At 33.3% G+C, this 24124-nt stretch overlaps 5 protein-coding genes across 7 annotated transcripts in view; 2 read left to right on the top strand and 3 right to left on the bottom strand.

Moving 5' to 3' along the window:
- LOC108751311 (histone-lysine N-methyltransferase SETMAR-like) overlaps positions 1–188 on the top strand; it is a 1146-nt gene extending 958 nt beyond the window's left edge. Inside the window, exon 3 of the mRNA XM_018491413.1 lies at positions 57–188. Coding sequence (XP_018346915.1) covers positions 57–188 — 132 coding nt within the window. The remainder of the gene's footprint in view (positions 1–56) is intronic.
- Positions 189–2694: 2506 nt separating this feature from the next.
- LOC108751345 (zinc metalloproteinase nas-15-like) lies at positions 2695–4875 on the bottom strand. The gene is made up of 6 exons (XM_018491460.1): positions 4692–4875; positions 3879–3979; positions 3710–3806; positions 3474–3603; positions 3186–3382; positions 2695–3050 (listed from the first exon to the last, which is right to left on the bottom strand). The coding sequence occupies exons 1-6, from the start codon at positions 4798–4800 to the stop codon at positions 2779–2781; spliced, it is 906 nt and encodes a 301-aa protein (XP_018346962.1). The 5' UTR covers positions 4801–4875; the 3' UTR covers positions 2695–2778.
- A 332-nt stretch (positions 4876–5207) lies between these two features.
- LOC108751437 (mitochondrial thiamine pyrophosphate carrier-like) lies at positions 5208–6943 on the top strand. Its single transcript, XM_018491644.1, has 4 exons — positions 5208–5367; positions 5448–5600; positions 6127–6329; positions 6477–6943. Exons 1-4 carry the CDS (start codon positions 5239–5241, stop codon positions 6925–6927), a joined length of 936 nt encoding a protein of 311 aa, XP_018347146.1. The 5' UTR covers positions 5208–5238; the 3' UTR covers positions 6928–6943.
- A 170-nt stretch (positions 6944–7113) lies between these two features.
- LOC108751435 (glyoxylate reductase/hydroxypyruvate reductase) lies at positions 7114–9474 on the bottom strand. Its single transcript, XM_018491640.1, has 4 exons — positions 9119–9474; positions 8553–8873; positions 7652–8109; positions 7114–7355 (listed from the first exon to the last, which is right to left on the bottom strand). Exons 1-4 carry the CDS (start codon positions 9313–9315, stop codon positions 7225–7227), a joined length of 1107 nt encoding a protein of 368 aa, XP_018347142.1. The 5' UTR covers positions 9316–9474; the 3' UTR covers positions 7114–7224.
- Positions 9475–10206: 732 nt separating this feature from the next.
- The window catches only part of LOC108751436 (bifunctional methylenetetrahydrofolate dehydrogenase/cyclohydrolase, mitochondrial), a 94630-nt gene continuing 80712 nt past the window's right edge, over positions 10207–24124 (bottom strand). Inside the window, exons 1-5 of one of the 3 annotated variants that reach the window (XM_018491643.1) lie at positions 12835–13022; positions 12447–12755; positions 11589–11773; positions 11141–11509; positions 10207–10719 (exon numbers count right to left, since the gene is read on the bottom strand). In XM_018491643.1, coding sequence (XP_018347145.1) covers positions 10328–10719; positions 11141–11509; positions 11589–11773; positions 12447–12520 — 1020 coding nt within the window. In that variant the 5' untranslated portion in view covers positions 12521–12755; positions 12835–13022 and the 3' untranslated portion in view covers positions 10207–10327. Of the gene's footprint in view, positions 10720–11140; positions 11510–11588; positions 11774–12446; positions 13023–24124 lie in introns of those variants that run through there. The other 2 variants (XM_018491642.1, XM_018491641.1) reach the window with 2 other exon arrangements.

Genomic DNA, 24124 nt, shown 5'->3' with positions numbered 1-24124 from the left:
ATCACTTGTTCCGGTCCCTGCAAAACTCCCTCAACGGGAAATCGTTCGCTGATCAGACAGCTGTGAAAACGTACCTCGACCAGTTTTTCGCCTCTAAGCCCCAGACCTTCTATGAGAGCGGAATAATGAAATTATTGGAAAGATGGCAAGAGGTCATCAACAAAAACGGAGAATATATTATTGATTAAAATTCATCCTTTGTATGAAAAAAACTTGTTTCATTTTAGCCTTCAAAAACCGAAGGAATATATGGATCCACCCAAATATTAGCAATTTTGCATCAGCATCTTATATCTTTTTTCGTGCGAAAATGTTGAGTCTTGAGCCGAATAAGTATCATTTGCGGGAGCTTTTGATTTACTTCTTTAATTTGAAGAAATTTGCAGCTGAGGCGCATCGATTGCTTGTAGAAGCATATGGTGAGGCTGCCTTAAGTGAGAGAAGTTGCCGTGAGTGGTTTCAAAAGTTTAAGAACGGTAAATTTGACGTCGAAGACAAAGAACGTAGCGGAAGACCGAAAGTGTACGAAGACGCGGAATTGGAAGCATTATTGGATTAAGATTCGTGCCAAACGCAACAAGCACTTGCACTTACATTAGAAGTGACTCAACCAGCAATTTCACATCGCTTAAAATCGTTGGGAATGATTCAAAATCTAGGAAATTGGGTTCCATATGAACTGAAGCCGAGAAACGTTGAACGTCGATTTTTCACATGTGAAATGCTGCTTGCCAGGCATAAACAAAAGGGTTTTTTGCACCGTGTAGTCACTGGTGATGAAAAATGGATCCACTACGATAACCCATCATGGGGACCACCTGGCCATGCTTCAACATCGACAGCCAAGCCGAACATTCATGGGAAAAAGCTCATGTTGTGTATTTGGTGGGATCAGCTAGGTGTCGTTTATTATGAGTTGCTCAAATCGAACGAAACCATTACTGGGGCTCTCTATCGAACAGAATTGATGAGATTGAGCCGAGCACTCAAGGAAAAACGCTACCACCACTACTCCAGACACGACAAAGTTATTCTTCTGCATGATAATGCTCGTCCACATGTTGCGGCGCCGGTCAAAACCTACTTAGAAACACTCAATTGGGAAGTTTTACCCCATCCGTCATATTCACCAGACATTGCTCCTTCTAATTACTACCTGTTTCGATCGATGGCGCATGACCTGTCTGAGCAACACTTCACATCATATGAAGATACCAAAAATTGGGTCGATTCGTGGATAGCTTCAAAAGATGAAGCGTTTTTCCGACGCGGCATCCGTATGCTGCCAGAAAGATGGGAAAAAGTAGTGGCTAGAGATGGACAATACTTCGAATAAAACATTAGGTACCGTTCTTTCACAATAAATGCTCAATTTTTGATAAAAATGGAAACTTATTTATACTCCTAATATATATGGATGGTTTAACGCCGAAGGAAATCAAAGACGAGTTAGATAATATTTATGGCACACCTGCACCAGCGTTTGCGACTGGTTTACTATACAATGAATGAATTTAAATGTGGTTGTACATCTACATGTGATGCACCTCGTTCGGGACGTCCACTTGAGGCTGCTACACCAGAAATCGATAAAGTTATTGGTTTGATTGATCGATGTGATCTAGTGAAAGTGCGCGAGCTTGTTGAGACCATAGGCATATCACATTTCACAGCGATTTCAATTTTGAACAATTTTGTATGAAAAAGCCATTGGCAAGATGGGTGCTGCGTTTGCTCACTGTGGACCATAAGCGTGACTGTGTGACGATTTCAAAACAATGTTTGGCCTCATCGCCGAAACAGAGGCTTATTTTGAAGGGTTGGACAAATCATATATTATTCGGACGGCTTGAAAAAGTTGGAAAATCATTTGGGATCAAGTGTATCGAGCTGAAAGGAGACTATGTTGAAAAATAAAAATTAATCGATCAAAAAAATGTATTTTACTATGTTTTTCTAAAAACTTATTGACTTGCTCTCGTATCTCTTCTGCAAAATAATACCAAGCTTTACATTGATGGAAAAAAGCTATGCAATACTGGTGCATAGCTAGTTGGACCATTCAGTATATGACCCAGATCTTGTTTATAATTTTTGGATATTTCCCAACTTAAGAAACAAATGTGAAAGCTTGAAAATTTAACACTGATCTGAAAAGCTGAAAGATCAATGATGCAGACAACGTTTAATACAAATATAATATTTGCGCAAAGAAAATGTTGCAAATGGTAGTGAAAAGTAAGTTTTTATAATTAATAAAAATTAACAAATATATTAAAGATTTTTATATGATGATATAGGTATATGATATTATTGTGATTATACACACCCTTTTACCTCTAAGAAGAACTGATAGTTTAAATTATTATTTTTACAATTACAAAAATTTTAAAATCAAATTCCAATATTTATGTATAAATTTGAAATTACAGAATACACTGTGGAAGATGAGGGGAACCTGTGGATAAGGAATGTGAAAGCTTGAAAATTTAACACTTGGCACTTTTCACGATATCGTTCATGCAATGGCGGACTGATGATAAAATATAAATTTATTCAAATTGCAGATAAATTTGAGCATGAGAAAACATTGATGTATTAGATTAAAAATTTTTAAATATAATTTTATGATATAAATTATATAAAATATCAGAGAGATATATGTATATTGTATAAAAAGTAGATTGTGTCTCGATTCGTATTTCTTCATCTATGTAAGTTTAGTCTTTTACTACCTCAAAAAGAATACATCTATAAATTATTAAATATAGTTTAGATTTATAATCCTAACGTTTTGCAAATATTGTAATATATTCGCGCTTGTTCCGGTTTATCCAAACATCCGTAGAGATCGTTTAATTTTAAACAATCTATTTTACTCATCGCTTTTCGTTGGCCGATTGTCACACCAGGTGTTTTCGGAGTTAGAGTCGGTTTTGTAGGATCTTTACTGAAGAAATGGCTTCCGTAATGCATTATACTGTCGTATCCATACTCGTAATTATATGTCGCATTCTCCGGCGATTGCTTATTGAAGTTTGAGCGAAATTCTGTAACGAAAAAGATGGATAAAAAATATGTTATCTTCACATAATATATAAAATATATAATTATGCAATTTTTGTACGCAGTATAATTATATTGATTTGTATTATGATTGTACATATTTTTAAATATTAACTTACCGGGAATAATATTGTCATAGTGTATGTCTATATACATATCTCTATCGGTACGACTGTGCTCGTGAAAGATACCGAGAGCATGCATTAACTCGTGTATCGCTCTTCCCTCATTTTCCAAGCAATTTGGTCCCTTTTCGTCTGGCGGTTCTAAGGAGAGTATCTGAGCCCCACCGAATTTCCCCACGAATGACCAGCACCTGTGGATTAATTTCACGATGCAGAAAGAACAGATTAATCATCTCTTTTGCAACGCTTCATCTGCATTTTTTACAATATAGGAATATTCACCCCTTGGGATATATTATCGGCCAAATCAGTAAGAAGTCTTTGGCTTTAGTATCCCATGGAACAAATTTTATGCATGTCATATAATTTATATATGTGATGGCTTTGTATATTTTTATGTAATCCACTATATCTGAAACGATTATATATGTTATTTCTTAAAATTCTTATTTTTATTAGTTTATTAGTTTATTAGTTTTAGATATTAAAAAGAATACAACAAAATTTTCTAAACATACCATACAAAGCACTAATTACATAGGGAACTGTCCTATTTTCCCACAATTTGTCCGGAAAAACATCCCAGCGTAAACCGATGCGCCAGTAATCGAAATACTGTGTGGCAATGATATGAAGCACGTTTTATAAGAGATATAAAATAAAAAAAAGAGAGTGATATGAGTGTACCTCGCTGATTACGGCTATATCTCCTTCGAACAAGCCGGGACGGACTTCTGCATCCTGCGACGATTCATAGAGCCGTAATAAGTCTTTATTCGTTGTTTTAACTGTAAAGGATTTTTATTCTTTAATTTGCATTTTGTTATTTTAACACAATGCGTGTGCAATTTCATTGCATCAATGTTTTGAAATAAAATAATAAGTTTAATACTCTTATATATTAGTATTTTTATCAATATAAATTAATATTAATTAATTTTGATTTAACTTACTTTTTATCTTTTTGTAGATCTATTCTGGCGAAAATTTTTCTTAGGATTTTTATATGAATTGAAATACTTCAGAAATATTAAAAAAGTCTCTACCACCTTTTTTTGGAATTTGTCATACATGTGATTTCTGAAATATTCTTAGATTTTTCATTCTATAATATTTGAAAAATATCTTAAATTTATCTAAATATTAACCTAAATAGATTAATAAAATTTTAAAAGAAATTACAGAATGAGAAATCTTAAAATATTTCAGAAGTCACAGATAATTTAAAGTACATACATTTCATATATATACATGAAGAATTCTAAAAAATTTACATCTCTGCTGAATAATTTATATAAAAACTGATAATTTTTTTAAATTTTAGAAATTCTAAAAAATTTAGAATTTACATAAAAATTCTCAGATATAAAAAATTTTGAAAAAAATTGTCACCAGAGTAAAAGTTAGAAAAGAAATAAATTAAACCAAGATTAGAATTAGTCTACATTGTAAAAATATATGCATCTCAAACGTTCTGTATAATAATGCATTCTCATTTACCTATGTCTGGAACAATAGGATGTATCGTTTTGACAAAAGTTTCGTTTATCGGCAATGCAATTCCAAAACCGATAATCGCTACGCAAAACAAGCATATAAGCGATTTCATCCTCGTGATTGATTTCCTTTGGTTTTTGTATCGTACACTTTTACAACTGGAAATTCCTATGAGATGAGGTTTTCGCGACCCCACTATGACTTGCGCGGTTTTTTTTTTAAAAGTAGTTGAGGGTAGGTAATGTTAGAGTAGGTTGGCGCTGACCGGTGCAAATGTGAGTGGCTTCATTTTCGAGTTCATAACAATCGTGGTGTCAAAGTTTCATTTACCTTCTAAGAATCTTGTTTGAACACACCATGTTAACATCATAAGCGTGACAAAGTCACTTATATGTGCTGATTCATTTCGTTGATGATTTTTAATTTATCAAATGTATAATATATACACGTACAGTCTATACAAAAAGTTTATACAAAATTAAATCTTCGTATAAACTATACGATTTTGTATTCCATGCTAAACAAATAAATTGAACAATTATACATCAGAATGACTATGGGATTTTCAGTACAAAAAACAACTGAGTTATTTTCAGATCATGCAATTGCAGGCGCTGCCAGTGGATTTATAACAAGATTTCTATGTCAACCTTTGGATGTCATAAAAATTAGATTTCAAGTAAATTAGTTTACATAGTAAGATATATTTTAATATATCTTTCTACAGCCCTGCAATTAATAAATGCTTTTGTATTACAGTTGCAAGTTGAACCAATTTCAAGGTATCACGTTAGCAAATATAAGTCTATATCACAAGCTGTTCTGTTAATTTTAAGAGAAGAAGGATCTACTGCTTTATGGAAGGGTCACGTACCTGCACAATTAGTTTCAATTACCTATGGAATGGGTCAGGTATCAAATAAAATTTATTCAATCATTTAGTCGCAGCTAATGTATTAAATTTATATATAGGGCTACTAACAGTTTTCAGTAGACGAGAAATGTCATTATATTGCTCAGTCAAAGAATCTTTACAAATAAAGATCTAGAATACAGAGCATAATAAGTACAACTTCAAGAGTGGACAGGGAACACAATGAAAAAACAATGAAAACAGTTCATCTATTTTAAATTTATAACCATTATATCCATGTTAAAGTTATAGCCATTTTTGTATTTTAATAATGCTTATCTTCGTAGAATACTGGAAATGATCCTCGGTCTGTATGTAAATCTGCAGTCGTTTCAAAGAATTTCTCACTCTTTCAAAAATTCCTCTGATGAACGCTTCGTCGAATAATAAACTGAATATAAACTGAAAAACAGATTGACAAAGATTGTTGTAAAATTATATATAGGTCGAAAACTTTTGGCAGCCATAATTTCAAGTTTTATTTTATATTCTATGTTTTTAATCATACATCGTCTGTATGTACAGTTTTATTGCTATAATGTGTTCCTGAAAATGTTGCAACAAGTTCCACAAATTGAGGAATGGCATCATACGACGTATTTTGTCGCCGGTGCTGGTGCTAGCTGTGTGGGGACAATCGTTTCGTTTCCTTTTGATACTATGAGAACTAGATTAGTAGCTCAATCGAATAATCATCGGATATACAACGGAATGTTACATTCTTGCAGGCAAGTTACAAAAAATTTACTTTCAATTAATTAGTGCTGCTGATTTTAACTTATTGTTAGTGTTTTACTGACTAGCATAACAAAATTAGCTTTAAAAACATTTTTAGTAACATTTGAGTGACATGTATGTTTTATCTCTTTTCCTAGTTCAATTCTTCGACAAGAATCGCCGAGGGTTTTCTTTCTCGGTTTGTTACCGACTTTATTGCAAATTGCTCCCCACACCGGCCTGCAATTTACATTCTATGAATTCTTCAAGGGTCTCTATAAGAAATACACCTCCGATACCGATACCAGTTTCTATAATTCCATGTTATCTGGTAGTGTCGCTGGATTCGTAGCGAAAACGATTGTGTACCCTTTCGATCTCTCTAAAAAGAGATTGCAGATACAAGGTTTCCAGAACGGTCGTAAAGGATTCGGTAAATTTTTTCAATGCAACGGATTACTAGACTGCTTGAGAGTGACGGTAAAAGAAGAGGGTGTGCAAGGTTTATTCAAAGGCTTAGTGCCGAGTCAAATAAAAGCCGCTACTACTACAGCTTTGTATTTTACTACATATGAACAGGTTTTATTACTATTAAAGATGTTGCGATAATAGGAATTCAAATGAAGAGGACAAATAATGTATAAATAACATATATATATATATAATAATTATACTTATAAATGTTGTTTGAAAATATTTATTTATATCTTGTACTTTGAAAGATTCATTTTTAATTGATATAATTATACAGTATACTCTTAAATAAATTATACATTTTGTCTTATTATGTACATATATAAATCATTGCAAAAGTAAATTACACATAGACTTACTTTCGACTGAGGAATAAATATATCACAATTATAATTATTAGGAATTTCTCATTGTATACATCATATAACAGTGTTAAGAATTTATTTTTCCATATTCTGCAGGCATTTCTTCTCCCTCCAGAACAGCTATAATATTTTTTGCTGTGATACAAGCCATTTCATTTCTAGTTTCTATGGTTGCGCTTCCAATATGAGGTAAAACCACTAAAAGAAAAATGTAGATTGATATTTATCGCATATTTCACACCTATATAGAATCTGATAAGGTAAATAAATGAATATTCAGTAATTGAAAAACTTACAATATCTTTGTAATTAATAAGATATTTGTCAATAATAACAAAGAAAATAGCAAGGAGTTAAATATTTTGTATAAAAATATTATAAAAACATGTAATCTGATACAAATAATTGCGAAAAAAGTTATTCACTTCAAGTGTCACAGGACAATCATATTTTTACTCGTCTTCTTACACATCTTTCGTCATTGATATACGCACCACAATTGTCCAGCGCTAAAAGTTCATGATCTATTGGTAGCGGTTCTGGTGTTGTAACGTCTACGCCAGCTGCTGCAATTGTATTATTCTTTAAAGCATCAATCAGCGCTTGTTGATCTACTACATCCCCGCGGCTACCGTTCACGAATATAGCTGTCTTCTTCATTTGATTGAAAGCCCAAGAATTAAACATATATCTAGTTTGTGGTGTCAGTGCCACAGTTACTATGACAAAGTCACTATTTTGGAGTAACGTGGGAAAATCAACTTTTTCACCATCAAACTTAGATGCTTCTTCTTTGACAGTTCTGTTAAAATACAATATCTTGGAAACGTTGAAACTTTTAAGTATCTCAGCGACTCTGGAGCCAATTCTACCTAAACCAACAATTCCTACGATTTTCCCTCTCAGCCCTGTACCACACATCCATACAGGCGACCAGGATGTCCATTCACCTCTGTAATAAACATAATAATATTCAGCATTTATATTTCAAGCATTTTATAATACATCTTTAATCCGTAACAATACTTTTTGTGATGCTAAAGAAACATGGAACTCATTAAAGTTTTTTGTTATTAGTTTTAGAAGTTTAAAAATTGTCATCTACATAAAAATAAACGCAGTACACTAGTTAGCCTACATGAATAGAAGAAAATAGTGAAAAATAAGATTAATATTATATTTCATCTTTGTCGTACAAGGGATTTTTCAAATGTGTTAATTGACTGCCGGACAGAGAAGTTCTCAGATCTCTCTATTATAAAGTCAATGAAGAGATTTAAAAATTTATCATACAACAAAAACAGACAAATGTAATTGATTTTACACTATTTACAAATTAGGAAAATGTCCCAAGGTCATCAAAACCCAAATGTTTCCATATACTTGTATGCATACTTGTAAACTGCTAAGTTTGCATGCACCACATTTCTTGAAATGGCTAATAAAAGAGCTATAATTAGCTCGGCAGTGCTCTCAGTCAGGACATTTGGAGTATAACCAATTTTGATGTTTCTTCTTTGCAAACTACTTATATCTAAATGATCCAAGCCCACTGACATAGATGCCACAACTTTCAATTGCGAGCCTGCATGGTCTAGAATCTCGTTATCTATTTTATCTGTTAGCATGCAAAATACAGCGTCTACTCCATAGATTTTAGCCAATAATTCAGCACGAGGTATTGGTTCAGGTCTGTCCCATATTATAAGATGATATCTATAAATGACAAAATATGTATTAAAGTTATTTAAATTAAATTTAATTATAAACATGTATTGTATATGAAATATGTATTTATATTATTAAACTTGTTACATATTTGTCTTTGGCATGACATCAAGTTAAGCTGGCATAAAATTACATAATATAAAGAAATTAAATAAATATGTCATATTAACAAAGAAACAACACATAAATAAAAAAAATGACAATAATTTAAATATTTGAAATGCAAGTCTCACCGTTTACGCAGCAAGTTTAAGCCTGCAACGGGTATATCTGGTCGTGTAATTAGGATTTTGGGTTTACTCATTTCGACGGTATTCGAATCATTCGATATCAGAACTCTTGGATAATCACAGATTGTCCAACCGATTCTCTTTGTATGAAGAATTCTCTCGCTTTGCCTGATGAGACGAACAACGTTCGCGAATACCATTATTTATTGACATGTACCTGACATGCCGAAGTTGGACGAATAGTCGCGTGATACGTCGACGAACTAATCCCCACTAACTCCACTCCACTCTTCACTTGTAATTTTCAAAATTTTCTAGAGATAGCTAACGGATTAAATGGATAGAAGAAATGCGTGCAATATGGCGAGCACGCATGAAAAAAATAATTAGTGCGTATATCCGTTGCGATTAAAGAATTTATGTTTTCGAACAATCCCAGATAACAGGTCAAGATAAATGTGCAGTATAATTCTTTCAAATCCAAATCTTTTCTTGTAATTTTATACATTTTATATATTTTCATACTTAGAATATTATTTATTCCGAGAAGGAAAATCTCGTTGCGTAAGTTCTATATTTTCTTTAATTTCAAAAATTTTTTGTGTTTATTGCTCTTTATGTCGGTATGTTAGAAAATGATAATTTTTTGATTATTCTCTAAAAACATATTATTTTATTTTCTATCGTTTGATTATTTTCGAAATTAAGAGTCTTTTATTTTTTTATATAATTTAAATTACAGCAAAGAATGGTTTGTGATTCAAAATGCCGGATAGTAGCGAATTTATATTTCTGTGATTTTTTTTTTCTTTTTTCAGGCTTATACATTTCGGATCTAATCCAGTATCATGTGTTCTAATTTTGAATTTCACAGGATTTCTGATTTTAGTGCTATATATACATCTAGAAATTAGGGTTAATAAAGTTAACAACACTTATGCAAAAAAATCACAAAGTACATAAAAGTAACAAAAAACTTAATAAAGTGTATATAAAAAAAACATTTGATTTGTACAATTTTCTTTTTAATATAGTTACTAATATGATATTATGGTCTAGTAAGATTCATTGACTAATAGATATAAGCGGCTTTATTAATAATATATTATTTTTGCAAAAATAATACTTTATTCGTGTATTACAAAATACGACAATATATTACATCTATAAATAACACTAAATAGAGTTCTTAAATTAAATAATCTATACGTGTCAATATACAAATGCCTCGTTATCTTCTAAACGATCGGATTGCTTCGTGTCTTCTTGATTGCTCATAGCAGCCGTGACTGTATTTTTCATCAGCATTGCCACCGTCATGGGACCAACGCCGCCGGGAACTGGAGTGATATATCCGGCGACGTTCTTCACACTGTCGTAATCCACATCTCCCACCAGATGATATTTGCCGTCTGCCGTCTTCACCCTGGTGATACCCACATCAATTATGCAAGCGCCTGGTTTTATCATCTCTTTAGTAATCAAACCAGGAACTCCGGCCGCGACTACGACCAGATCCGCCAGCTTCGTGTACTTTTCTAACTCCGTGTGAGGTGTGTAACGATGGCAGATTGTCGTTGTCATGTCCATCGCACCCGTTTCACCTGCAGAAAATGAGATGTACAATTAGTTTTAAAAATTAAAGATAAAAAAAATTGTTAAAATTCATGTAGTTATGTTAGTTCTTATTCATTAAAAGAACCAAGCAAATAAATTACTATGAAAATAAAGAAAGTCATGAAAAATCAAATATTTCATCAGTATAAAAAACTTAATTATTAATAAGTCAAATAAAAATGAATTGAGGAAGAAGCTGCGAACTGACAGAAATAAAGAAAATGAATTAAATTAAATGTCTCGAGATATATAAGCAGTCTGATATTACGAAATAAAACAATCGCGAGAATTTAGATAATGTTACAAATAGTGATACGATTAAAAATTCTGTGGCGTTAGAATTTGTTATCTCTATACGACTTTAATACAATTATATTTTTGTTGTCAAATTGATAGTAGGTTAATCACCTTTGCCATCGGCGTGAAGTAACAGCGCGATAGGCAGTCCGACATGTTTTGATCTACCCACAACTACGGCATTCTTTCCAAAAGTCTCGATTTTGCTTCTAAGTACTAATTCTTTAACAGCTAAAGCAGTGGCTGGCACAATACTGTTGTTATCCAATGTCAGATTACCAAGGTTTTCCAAGTGAAAGCCGTCCACATCCTTTTTTGGAATTATCGCTTGACATACTTCTCTCTCATTTATGTTTTTCGGCAGCGGTAATTGTACCAGAACACCATCAACAGATGGATCTCTGTTAAGACTGTCAATTTCCTTGAGAAGTTCTGCTTGCGTTATGTTTTCTCCCAAATGAATAGTATAACTCTCAATTCCTGGTAATTAATAAAGAAGATTAGCAATACGAGTTCTAAGCAAAAACTATCTGTTTGTTGAGGATAAAAATAAAATTACCTATAGACTTTGCTGCTTTCATTTTTCTACCAACGTACGCTTTGCTAGATGGATGATTTCCCACTAATATCGCGACCAGCTTTGGCCTTTTCTTTCCAGCATTTGTACAAGTATCTATAACCACCTTTAATTCCTCTTGAATTTGTTCTGCTATTTTCGTCCCGTCTATGATCACAGCTTCTTGTCTGCAAACAAGATTCATAATTTAAAAATAGTTAAAAATAATTTTTTAAAATATTATGTTTAATATTTTTTTATTTCTATATAAAATTAAATATATTGGTAAAAAATTTTAATAAAAATTACCTTTCGACTTTACTGTTTACACTTTTCTACTTTTAATGTGTATTTATAATATTTTTTGTTTGATATTTATAAATTTCATATATATTGATATTTGTTACAATTAAATATCCTTCGTATCGCTCATTTATATACTACAAAAATGATAACTACTAAAAAACAAAGTTTTCCAGAAAATAAGTTTAAATGTTTTGAATCATTAAACATTTTGAAATATTAATTCTGGAACATAATTTTGATGTAATAACTGATTGTAGAAATAAAAAATGCTCTTTAAGCTATATTGTTTTTTTTTTCCCAAAATAGTTCTTTTTTTTATGTTTCCATTTTTCTTTCACGCTTCATGCTTATGTTTCTATTCTTTTTTTTTTCGTAAGAAATTAAAAAATGACAGTTTTTGAGTTAACATCATTGTTGTAGCAAGTGAGTGATATATATTAGGATGTGCTACAATTGATTATACACTCTCTCTCTCTCTGCCTTGCAAATTAAAACAAATTAAAATAACTGTCCACGTGAGTCTCTGACAGAAGAATACCAGAGTCTCATACTCACCGGACTTTTGACAAATGCAGCTTTCTCCCAAACTTCTGCGAGACGACGGAGAAGACATTCCTCCAGGAGAACATTGTTGCTGTTGCTTCGTAGAATTCACACGCTGATCTGAGCCAATCTGAGGTCGATGCGCTACCGCATTCTACCAAAAGATTCCGGCGAGGCGACGAGGAATCCCTCGCTGCAGGGGGCTTGTGAAATCCCCGACAACAAGGAGGCTCGTGCGTATGCGATAACGCGCTACGTCCGGACAAACAGCTGACGTCGTTTGTGATAAGGCTCCCACTAGTTCGCAGGGGGTCGATATCGCTGCGGGAGTTGTGAAATCGATCAGCGGTCGAACGAGACCGCGAGTGAAAGGCGAGAACTATTAAATCTACTAGAGCACCTGTTCAACCAGTTCCACCTTCTACAGGGCAGATCCTGTGGAAAAATCGGAACCAGTCAGATTCCACAACCGGCGAGTCCGCGAAACGCGTGCTCATGATTGAATTCATCGAATGGAACGTTATGCGTGTTACGTCTCTCTCTCATTGACGAGATATTATAAAATAAAGCTACACTAATTCCAAGTAAATTTCCATTGTTCTCAAGTAAGCTTGGTTGGATTAGGAATAATTGAAAAGTACAGACATTATTACGGACCGTTGGATATACGAAATGTAAATTTTTCGACCGTCGATATAAATTATAGTTATTAAGATTTATGTCGTATATTTCAAATTTCAAGAGTTTACATAAAAAAAAAATGTATCGTTTATATTAAATTTACTCGAATATTTTTTATATAGACAATACACAAGCAATATAAAATATGTAAATTATTATAATACAATATATGATTGTTAATATATCTGACTTTTATTAGTGTACACACATACACAATTTACTGCAATATAGACTTCGATGATTCTGATAAATTGTTTATATATATAAATAACAAGTAAAATATATGTCTAGTTTACATTATATACACGTAGATGTAGATTGTTATTATTATTTTAACGTGTAAACGCACAACTCTGATTTCTAATACAATTTTCATGATTCATTATTAATACTGGACAGAAAACAAAGCTTTGCGACGCAATAATATTATTATTAATGATATTATATTATTTGTATTTTTTTTTTGTAATTATTTTTGTGGATGAAGAAAATGACAAGTCGATGTTATCGGCAGAGGGGCAAATTTTTGTTGGAATAATTTCAAATGACAAAGAAGATGGCACCACGAATCCATTGATTCGGTGTGTATTAGCAGATTGTATCGAGTTGGAGATATATAAATAATAAAATAATAAATTATTTATTTGCTTTTAATCCGTTTCATCTTTAATTCTTATTGAAAATGTATTAGCTGTGTACGAATGTTGTCATTCTATATATCATACACAAAATTAATTTCCATATGAACGATAATCTTGTCATAAGCATATATAATATTATACATTTAAATATTATACATTTTAAATATTATAAAATTCATGTTCATTATAAAATTAATTTTGTTAAGTTTATTTACACGCTATAGTTCTTTTTTTAATAAATCGGTATCCATTGTATATATCCAATTTAAAATAATTATTAATTGCTTTTTTTTAATTATTTTTAGTTGCTGTTCTTTGAAAATATTTTTTCGAGACTTTTGGAATTATTAATGTTACAATATTTCGATCTCCCATGCAATAACATCGAAGTTTCACAAACATACAATCAGTTTATAATATGATGTTCCGGAATTAGAAGATATTGGCTGTGTGCAGTAAAAAAAAAGCTTTGCAACTGTTGTAAAATTTAATGTAATTGGCTTATACATTTGGATTCAATAAGATACTAGTAAAATTAATCATTAATGAATAGTTTTCTTTTCTGCTAAACATAGTCAATTATTAATCGTTTGAGGCAAAAACAACAACGCCTGTTTTTCCAATAATTCGATAATAATGTCGCCGATCGTCACGTTTAATGTCAAACTTGCAGGTCGCGCATTAAGAAAATGCGTTCTCGCGGAACGAGATAATGCGCTGAAGCGATTACGTAAAATTATTGGTAACTTTTGGAACCCGGAAAAGAGACCCACCTCGACGACGAAGTATATAATATTACGTTGGAACTGTATTAAGAATATGAAATATGACTGAGCGTACCGGCATGCCGGTATTATTACTCCGATCCATCGTGTCATAACTATTATAACGTGGCCCGCATAGTAAATATTAAACACCGAGCCTGGTCCGAGTATTATACGCTCGCGAAATTTGACGTAGCTCAAAATTCAAAGAAATGGAAAACGTTTATTTCCTTGCTGTTTATATAAAAGAAGAGGCAAACATTTGGAAAATTTAACATACAATAATATAATTTAATATTTTATTATTATAAATAATTTGCCATTTTATTGAAGCTATATATTTATTTACTTATTATTTATTCGAAATAATGTAATATTTTATTATTAAATATAATTTATTATCCATTGAAATTATATATTTACTCATTTATTATTTATTATAGAAATAATTTAATGTTTTGTTATTTAAAATAATAAAATCTATTAGGCACACTGCTCCCCATCATTATTATATTATACTATATGACGATAGAGATTAGTGAAACGCGCCGTGTGGAGTATTTTTGTTACAATTTCGCAACAATGCACTGTCATCACTTTGTTTCAAAATAGTGGTCTATCGATTATTGTTAACTATTTTGAGGGTGGGATACCGGACAATTTTAGCAGATCTGCCCACAGTGCGTCCAAATATTTAGTTAGCCGCAAGGTTTGGCGCATAGAGCGCATACTTTCCGATATTATAAGCCAGACTTGAGCTGCTTCGACGTGCGACCATTGATCAAATAGTTGATCTTAGTTGTGATCAAAATGCTGGTATGTGTTAACGCGTGTTTATTGTTAAGTCTTGCTTGTCAAAATTTCAAATCGATTGCAATACAGTCAAAATACTTGACATTGCAAAATGGGAAATATTTTTGATATATAAGATAAGAAAAATACTTTAAACTATATATATATATATATATATATTGTATATTGAATTATAATAATTTATGTAAATATCACTTATCTATTTTTAAATGTTTTATTATTGCACGCGAAAAGAATAGTTTGTTAAAATAAAAAGCTAAAAATTTAGTTATAGATACAGATATAAAAATAATTTTATCAGATCATTAAAATAATTATAGGGCTTGAACCAATTACTGGAATATCTAAATTTTTCATAGCATTGTCCATTAATTATGCTTAAGTGTCATGTATAATTACGTATTTTGACAGTCCAACAAAATCATTTTCAGATCTGTATCTAGTTAAATTTGGATTCTTCAACAAAATCGTTCTGTGTGTAAAATATAATAAAGTATGATTAAAACATTGGAAATAATTTAAGTGGAAATTCATGTAAAACATCAAATATTAATGCACATTACGAATAAAGTAAATTATATTAATTATATAAAATATCTACTCTCGTAAATATTTAGTCTTACATTTTGTTGACAGGAAGAGAGAAGTGGGGTGGAGGGGAGAGTTGCAACTATGTCACGTAGTTCAGCTATTTTACTCGGTGGTGATTAATTCCGGCGAGTTTTTTTCGTGTGTGTCCATGCAGCTTGAATTTCCTAAATTCACGAGCTGGTTTTGAGCCCGTCCAGAATTCCTCGCCGCTCAACATTTTAACAATTCGGCGCCCGCCATAACTGCGCGTAACTATGATAATTATGCGTCTCTTTAGCAGCGTCGTTTCCCGTAAATCCGCGTCTCCTCCGCGATTATTCGTGTTTCGAGTTGTCATTCCATTTTCCGCGGCACGTAAGAACGTCGCGCTTTCTTTCTCCTTCTTTCCCCCCCCCCCTCCCTCCTTTTCTTCTTTTTACTTCATTTTTCTTCGCGAGTAGAATTACTCCCGATATTTCAGACGACGTCGACGAGATCGGAGCACCGCGCGAGAACTGCATTATGCAAAAAAATATGCGCCCGTTGAATGAATAAATATGTATTCTTGTCTCGTATGTACTACCCCTCGCCCTTTGTCCTTTACCCTTCGCCCGGTAAGCTTCGCGACAGAGCTCATACATAATTTATCGTCCGAAGAATCTGGGCGTTCTCGGCGATAAAACGGTTGCATAATCGGTACATACATCGTTATCGCTATTGACACAGCAGGCTCGTGCGAGTACGTCCAAATTCGGCACCTTTGCTCTACATTCTACTTTTGTCTATGTAGATCGTTCTGCGGCTGCTTTTAAATAGGATAGTATTTGATTTGAATATTAATAAGTTGAAGTATAAATTTTGCAATAAATTTTTTATTGTGTTCAACTCAGGAATATTCATCATTTGAAATATTTCTACACAACTCAGCTACAAAAATGAATTGTTTGAAATATTGTTATCTTTCTTTTTTAACAATTATTCTTTATGAATTTTTAAATATGTAATTCCATCGAAAATCCAATAAAATAAAATATATTATATAAAATCTTTATTAAAATTATTTTATTAAAAATTTGTCTACTATCATAATGGCTTTAACCAAAGACGTATCATTAAGATATATTTGTAATATTACAGTACGCTATATATTAAATAGAACGTTCTGTATTGCGTTATCACACTTCGTCATTGTGACAGTCGGTTGCCGCAATGTTCATTTGCTATTTTTCCAGGGGGGGGTCTTGATAAACTCTGGGAGGGAAAAAATTGCGCAGATATGAATAACCTTGTTCGGAATATCGGCCGTAACGAGAAGTTATGACGTAAAACTAGTCGTCGACATCTCTGAAAACAACAGCGGTGTTGACGGTTGACGTCAGTAGGTCACGCATTGGCTTGTCCCGAGCCAACTTTTGCAATGGATATTTGCTTGCACATACAGACGACGCTGACACCGCGGTTATTTTGATCGAAATCGTGCGTGACAATCGTAGTATCGTTGCAACACGTGCAGCGATTGATGCTAGTTTTTATATCATTTGCGTTCGATAATACGACCATTTGGCGTTTAATTACCGTAAATATCCATTCGTTAATAGCGATTCAGCAATTCTTGAAGATTTACGTATAACGAGAGAAAATGTCTCAATATAAAGTATAAAAATTTCAATAAAAAAAGATATGACACCACATTGTTAAATACATTATATAGATTTACGAGATTTTGTACAAGCAAGTAAGTAAATATATGAAGGCTGTTTTTAATTTTCAACTGTTTAATTCTACACGGAAAGAATTTTCTTTTAAAATTTACCTCCAAAATATGATAGTTGTGGTACAATACAATATTTTAAAGATTACCATGCACTTTAGTAAAATTGATCAAACTTATTTTATGCTTTATTGTAGTTTTATTAATGAATGAGAGAGATTTACATTAAAATTCTTTGAAATATAATGTTGTCTCACGACTGTCATATTTTTAAGGTAAATTCTAAAAAAAAAAAATTCTCCCCGTGTGGCGTGTACTTATTTTAGTTAATTAAATTAACGATATATTGAGTAAAAACAGTGACAATCTGTAGGGACGATTAGAAATAACTCAAATTGGATACAAATTGATATTCTTTTTCATTACATTTTTTTCTCTAGGTTATATGCGCTGTCTCGAAAATCTTTTTTTTTTCCTGCAGCTATCACGCGCTAACTCCTGATATTATTTCCGATTTCACGCGCATATTAATAAGGCAGCGGTTTATTACGGAATTCCGTCGGCTATTGATTGCCACTTGTAGTGCGCAGTTAATTAAGCTTTTAATTTAATGTAAGCGGCGGCAGCGGCGGTGGCTGTGGCGGGCACGTAAATTCTACGATTTCTCATCGAGAATGTCGGTCGTGTTTCGCGATTCTCGTGGAAATCTGGATTTGCGGCCGGCGATTTCCATCAGAATCTGGACTGGCGGCTGACCACATTTGCGGTGTTACTACTTGCCGAGAACATGGATCCGTTGGACCTTGGGTAGCCATTGCCGATACCAAAATATATATAATATCGGTGAAAGGTGTCAACCAAAAGATTATCTTTTGAGTATGTGAATTAATTGTTTAATCTTACCATCTGGACACTATGTTCGAGTCTGACATTCAGTAAGTCGTTTCAGAACTAGTTTCAAGTTCAATTAATTTAATCGTGGGCAGACGTACAGAATTTCTATAACTAAATTAATGTTTGTAGAGAATTACGTGAATACTTACGCGTGTGCCTGATGTACTGCACAAAGCTGTATATAGAAATTTTTTTCTTGATAAGAATCGTACACATGAATACATTTCTAGATATATCGTGATGCACATACATGATATTAATACAATAACCACTATAAAATGCAGTGCATATTACAGTTAAGAGAAAACGATGTCACGTTAAAAAAAAAAAGGTAAAACATACCGCGTTGTTGTGCTGTGCAATGAAGTCACATCGTTACGCACGATAAACGCAACTTTGTACAAATTTAAATAAAATTATTTGGTTTTGTAGAAGAATAAATATTGTACATGATTAGTTTTTCTTGATTAATTAATATAGGAGGGAAATTGTGGTACAACAAAGAAACAACTAATTTTTCTTTAAATAGCAAATCGAGATTGTAAAGTAAATCTTTCTTCCTGCTAAGTTTGTTTGAGGAGAGTTTATTTGCTTTTGAAAAAGTTATCTTTTGTAATTCTTACGCCTTTTATTAATTATTTCCCTTTTTATTATTTATTAATATTTTTTATTTATATTTTGCGCGTGATTGACAGTTTACTCTGTATATATGACGTTATTTCATTTTCTCGATTAAAGAACACTCTAAAAATATGAGAATTTAACACTATGATTTAAAACTCATGGCGTTAAATCCACCACGCACATTTTGTAAAGTGCAGGATTCTACCCAGTTTTGTTTAACGTTAGCTGCAATTTAGTTGCTGAAAAATGAAAAACGTTTAAAAAGCACATTTATTTTTCCACTTACTTTACGATGAATGACACTCGCCAAAATTGTAATGACATCGGGATGGAGGAAAAAAAATTCTCGCACAGATCTGTACTAGAAAAAAAGCAAACTTATATTTAAGCAACGGGTTTTATCTTTCGCGTTAAGAAATCACTGTACCATCAGCAGGGCGATTTTATCGTCGCTAAATCCGCGCTTGACGTCGCGCGTCGCGGCTGTAATAATTAAAATATTATTTCGTGATAAAAAAAAAGGGAGGAAAATGGAGCGATAAGCGTAACGAGCCCATCGTGGACGTAAAAGCGTTTCCATTTAATTACAATCGATCGTAGCCGGGATCGCCTTCGGCATCGGCCTCCGGGGGAGGAGGGCGGGGAGAACGGTTTTATCGGCGGTCAGCCACGGTGGTTCGTACATCGGCGTTAAAACCACCACTCAAATTTGCAGAACTTTTTATTTGCCCCACTCTCGCCGCGAGCATGTTCGTTCCAACCTCTTATCGGCTATTCTTTTCGGAGGAGCTTAAAATTTCAGAAAGCTTTTCTTCCTGTCCACCACTCCGTTCTTCGCTTCTCCTTTTCCTTTCGCCGCCATGGATCTTTCTTTCGTGTCATTTGGTTAAGAGATTTTTTTCATTCGGGTTCTAGGTGGTTCTCCACGGTCCCCGTGAGGACAACCAACAGAAAATGTTTGATCTACTTGATGCAGTCTCTTCAAATACTCCCTCAATTCTTGGTTTCTCTTTTCGAACGTCTGGTCTCTCATCCGACTGCCTCTTGTTAGCTCGAATTTCGATCTTGCCGATATTTCCTACCCTGCTACGTTTCGCGACCTGCCTTTGCGCGATTATAAATGCAAATGGTAGTAGTCCATTCTGCAGAAATCATCGAATAGTACGCGAGATCGAATGTTACCTGATAAAGGAGAATTTTTAATCGCATAAAACCGCTGGTATTGTATTTCCAAAAGATAATCGAAGACTTACACGACAAGGACGGTTTTGCTGATGTATCTAAGATTTAACTGGATACAGATATAAAAATGATTTTGTTAGATTATAAAATAATTATGAAGAGAATAATGGAACTAATTGTTAAAATGTCAAAACTTTTCGAAATATTGCTCATCATACTTGAATTCCCTATGTAATTTTTATCAAAATTATTTTCAGATCTGTATTTAAATTATTAGAGACTTTAGCAAAATCATTTTGTCCATGTACTGCAACAGTGACCTAATTCACATTTTGTAACAATGGAAAAAATAAACTGTGTTATGCATAGTTTATTGTTTTACTTATGAAGGTTTGTGTTACTTATGACGATACTCCAGAATATCTACATATATAATATAATGAATTTCAATTAAAATGTGCGATTTTTTTATCTGCTGAAAATGGCTAAAAACCTATAACCGAAACGTCCAGAGGACATACATGATTAAAGTAATAATTGTACGTGATTAAAGTAATTTATTGCTGATACTTTGCGTACCGTTTTTCACGTTGACTCCTAGTGCCCCTTTAACGTTTCGATTAAATTCTAAAAAATTTAACTAGATACACACAGATATGAAAATAATTTCGTTGGACCATCAAAACAATTACTTAGAAAACTCAAGCATGATGTGCAATGTTGCAAAAAGTTTTGACACTCTAGTAATTCTGTTTCAGCGTCCTCCATAATTAATTTATGGTGAAAACAATTTATGAGACAGTTTTTGCAAAATATGAGTCAGCCCACTGTTGCGATAAGCCCTTCAATTGAACATTTATAAATGATCAATATTAATAGGGAGAGCGTAGTTGAAAGATTATCCAGGAAATTCCATGTTACGATAGATTTAGAAACAAACCCGACAGATTTCCACCCCGCGGTTGTGCTCTGGCCTCCGTTCAACGTTCCCCGCGGCTTCCCGCCACTTCTTGCGAGCGCTCGTTTGTCATTTTTTGAGCAAAGTTCATTGCTTCCCGGACCATCGGACGTGAGCTATAAAAAATGCAGGAAAAAGAAGGTGGGAGGTGAGAAGAAGGTAGGAGAAACACTTTGAAGCGGGGCAAAACTTTGGAGCCGGCGTTATTGATGTCTTCGGTAGACGTGTGCAAGTGAAGGGGGGACGGTGATAGGCGGTGGAAAGTGGGATCGGTCGAGGGGTAATCCTGAGAGCAGCCTGAAAGGCTAAATGAGAAATACTTTCCGATCGGGCATCAGCCGCAGCAGTAGCGGAGTAGCAGCCGCCCCCAAAGACTCTCGCTGGCGAAGCTTAAGACTTCATATAACGCTCCTGATCCTCGACATCTCAGTCCGGCGTTGAGATTTCGACGCTTTTATTACGTAACTGTCGATTTTCTCTCGTCTCGCAAAATCCTTTTTAAATTGTAATCTTCGCTTACGCACACAAATCACCGTGCGATCCAGGGAGACAAAAGTACTCCGTGCCAAAATATATTATGAATAACTTCAGCTAAGCTTTCTAAAGCTTTATGGATTTAATATCGGACTCATCAGGAAAGGGATAAACGTTATTGCTAACACGTATCCGTACTTTTTTTCCACGCGATTACTTAGAGTTAATCGATTTCTACGCATAATGGGCTTTCCACAATAAGCCGTTAGTTTCCACTCATATAACACAGTAATGGTAAGTCATAAATTAATTAACTATTAAGTCATAATCATTAATCTTGGAAAATTTATATCTAGAATAATATTAGATTACGTCATAAATATTTCAAACAATCAGAAGGATGATAGCTCTCAAGGCAAACAACAAGACAGTATGTATTCAAAGTCGAATCTTATATTTAAGTGCAGTCTTCAGATGTCACAAACAATGCACAGAACAATATTAGCATCTTAAGATATTATATACTTAAGATAATCTTGAAATAAGAATGGACTATAAATACCGGTCTATGAATACCGACGACTTGTATTCATATTTGATTGATTAGTCATAACGTTATCTAATTGTACATTTTAATTCATAAGAAATGGAATTTGATCATCTCCATGCAGTCACCGATTATTGACTTATTATTGTTTTATGACACATTACTCGTTTACAATTCGTTCCTGTAGATGTCTAATCTATTACTAATGGTTTTATTGTAGAAAGCTCATAAAATTTCCTACACGTCTCTCGCAGTTTTAAATCTCAGCTGTATGAATAATCGAGAGATGAGGAGCAGAGAGGAAGAGAGAAAGGAGAGAAAAGAACGAAAGTAGGAAAAAAATTAATTATGGATACACAACGAGCCATAATGCTATAACGAGTCGGTGTACCGAAGTACACGAGGCTGTCCTGTCGGCAGTAATAGTAAATTAGGCAATAAATAATCGCATTTAAGTGGCAACGTAATTTTCAGCTGCTAGTCTTACGGCTACCATTAAGGCCATTATTGCGAATCTCTTAATTTGCGAAAAACACTGCCTTCTCCGCAGGAACAGACGAGAGAAAAGGAGAATGCGAGAAGGGGGCGCGAGCGTGTGCTAAATGAAGCGCCGCGGGGTTGAAACTGTTCGCCGCATGTGTTAGGATATTATTCATTCTAACCAACCGGCTCTTGACCTCCTTTCGTCGGATTATATCGCACCCTCTTTCCTTTCTCCTTGTATTCTCTTACTTGCGTTTTTTTTTCCCTCAGCAATTACTATAAACAATTCCGACAGTTAATGGCCACTTATCGCGCTCTCTTGAAACGTCATTCTCAGTGATAACAAGATTGTTTTCTCAAACTTTACCTGCATCAGCATTACTATAACAATCCGATACCGATTTCTTGATTACAAAAGTTCCCATTTATATTAATAGGTTTTTTAATTACATATGATTGGAAATCAAATTTGTAGAAATATAAAATAATTATAAAATTAGCTATTCTTCATTTTATAAGAATTTGATTTTAGTAAAATCAATAGTAAATTTATCCGATTTAAATAGATTATTATTAGTTTGTTTTATTATACGTAGTATATCATAATTAAGAAAATTTAATAACGGTCATTTTTAATAAAATTGAAGTAAAACTGAGATTCAATCAAATTTTTGCTAACAAATCATAAAATTTACATTGATCAAAGAATTTCTTAATAGCCGCATTAATATCAAAATTAAATTAACTTCATTGATATCGAAATTCCTGTAGATAAATAAAATTACAGGAGTATAAAAATTTCTCTTATTTAATTAGTAGATTTAGTCTCATCAATCTGAATTTGGATATATTCATCTTGATATAAAATTTTATAGATTCCTATAGAATTATCCCGCACACCATATCTTACTTTTATTTTCATATGTTAATACGACATTATTGAAGTAAACAGACAGGGTGGCCTCTGTCTCAAGTTTGCCTTGTACTTTGCCCTAAAAGGCGGATATACACTAAGACTCCCTAGGAATACGAAATTTTCAAAGTTGCTTCCCGTTCCAGTCAATGTCTTAAGTCTTACTCCGCTTTGGGTACAGTTCACGTTCTCCGCGGCATAATTTTACATCTTTAGACCTGAATATTTAAACGTAAGTCTGCCACTGCGTTTGAGGATTCGTGGGCGTAGAGCCGCCGGGGCTTCACGTAACTTTTACACGATGTTCTATTGTATGAGAATACCTAAGATTTCGCGCGGCAACGCGAAACCTCCGCAACATACTACTCTCTTCAACAATAGCGATTTGCAGAGCGCCATTAGTTTAAGAAGAGCAGACAATGAACAAACCGTTTA

The sequence above is a fragment of the Trachymyrmex septentrionalis genome, unplaced genomic scaffold (genome assembly GCF_001594115.1).
Source record: "Trachymyrmex septentrionalis isolate Tsep2-gDNA-1 unplaced genomic scaffold, Tsep1.0 scaffold44, whole genome shotgun sequence".
NCBI lineage: Eukaryota > Metazoa > Arthropoda > Insecta > Hymenoptera > Formicidae > Trachymyrmex > Trachymyrmex septentrionalis.
The sequence above is the reverse complement of the archived record's forward strand: the minus strand, read 5'-3'. Positions and strand labels throughout refer to the sequence as shown.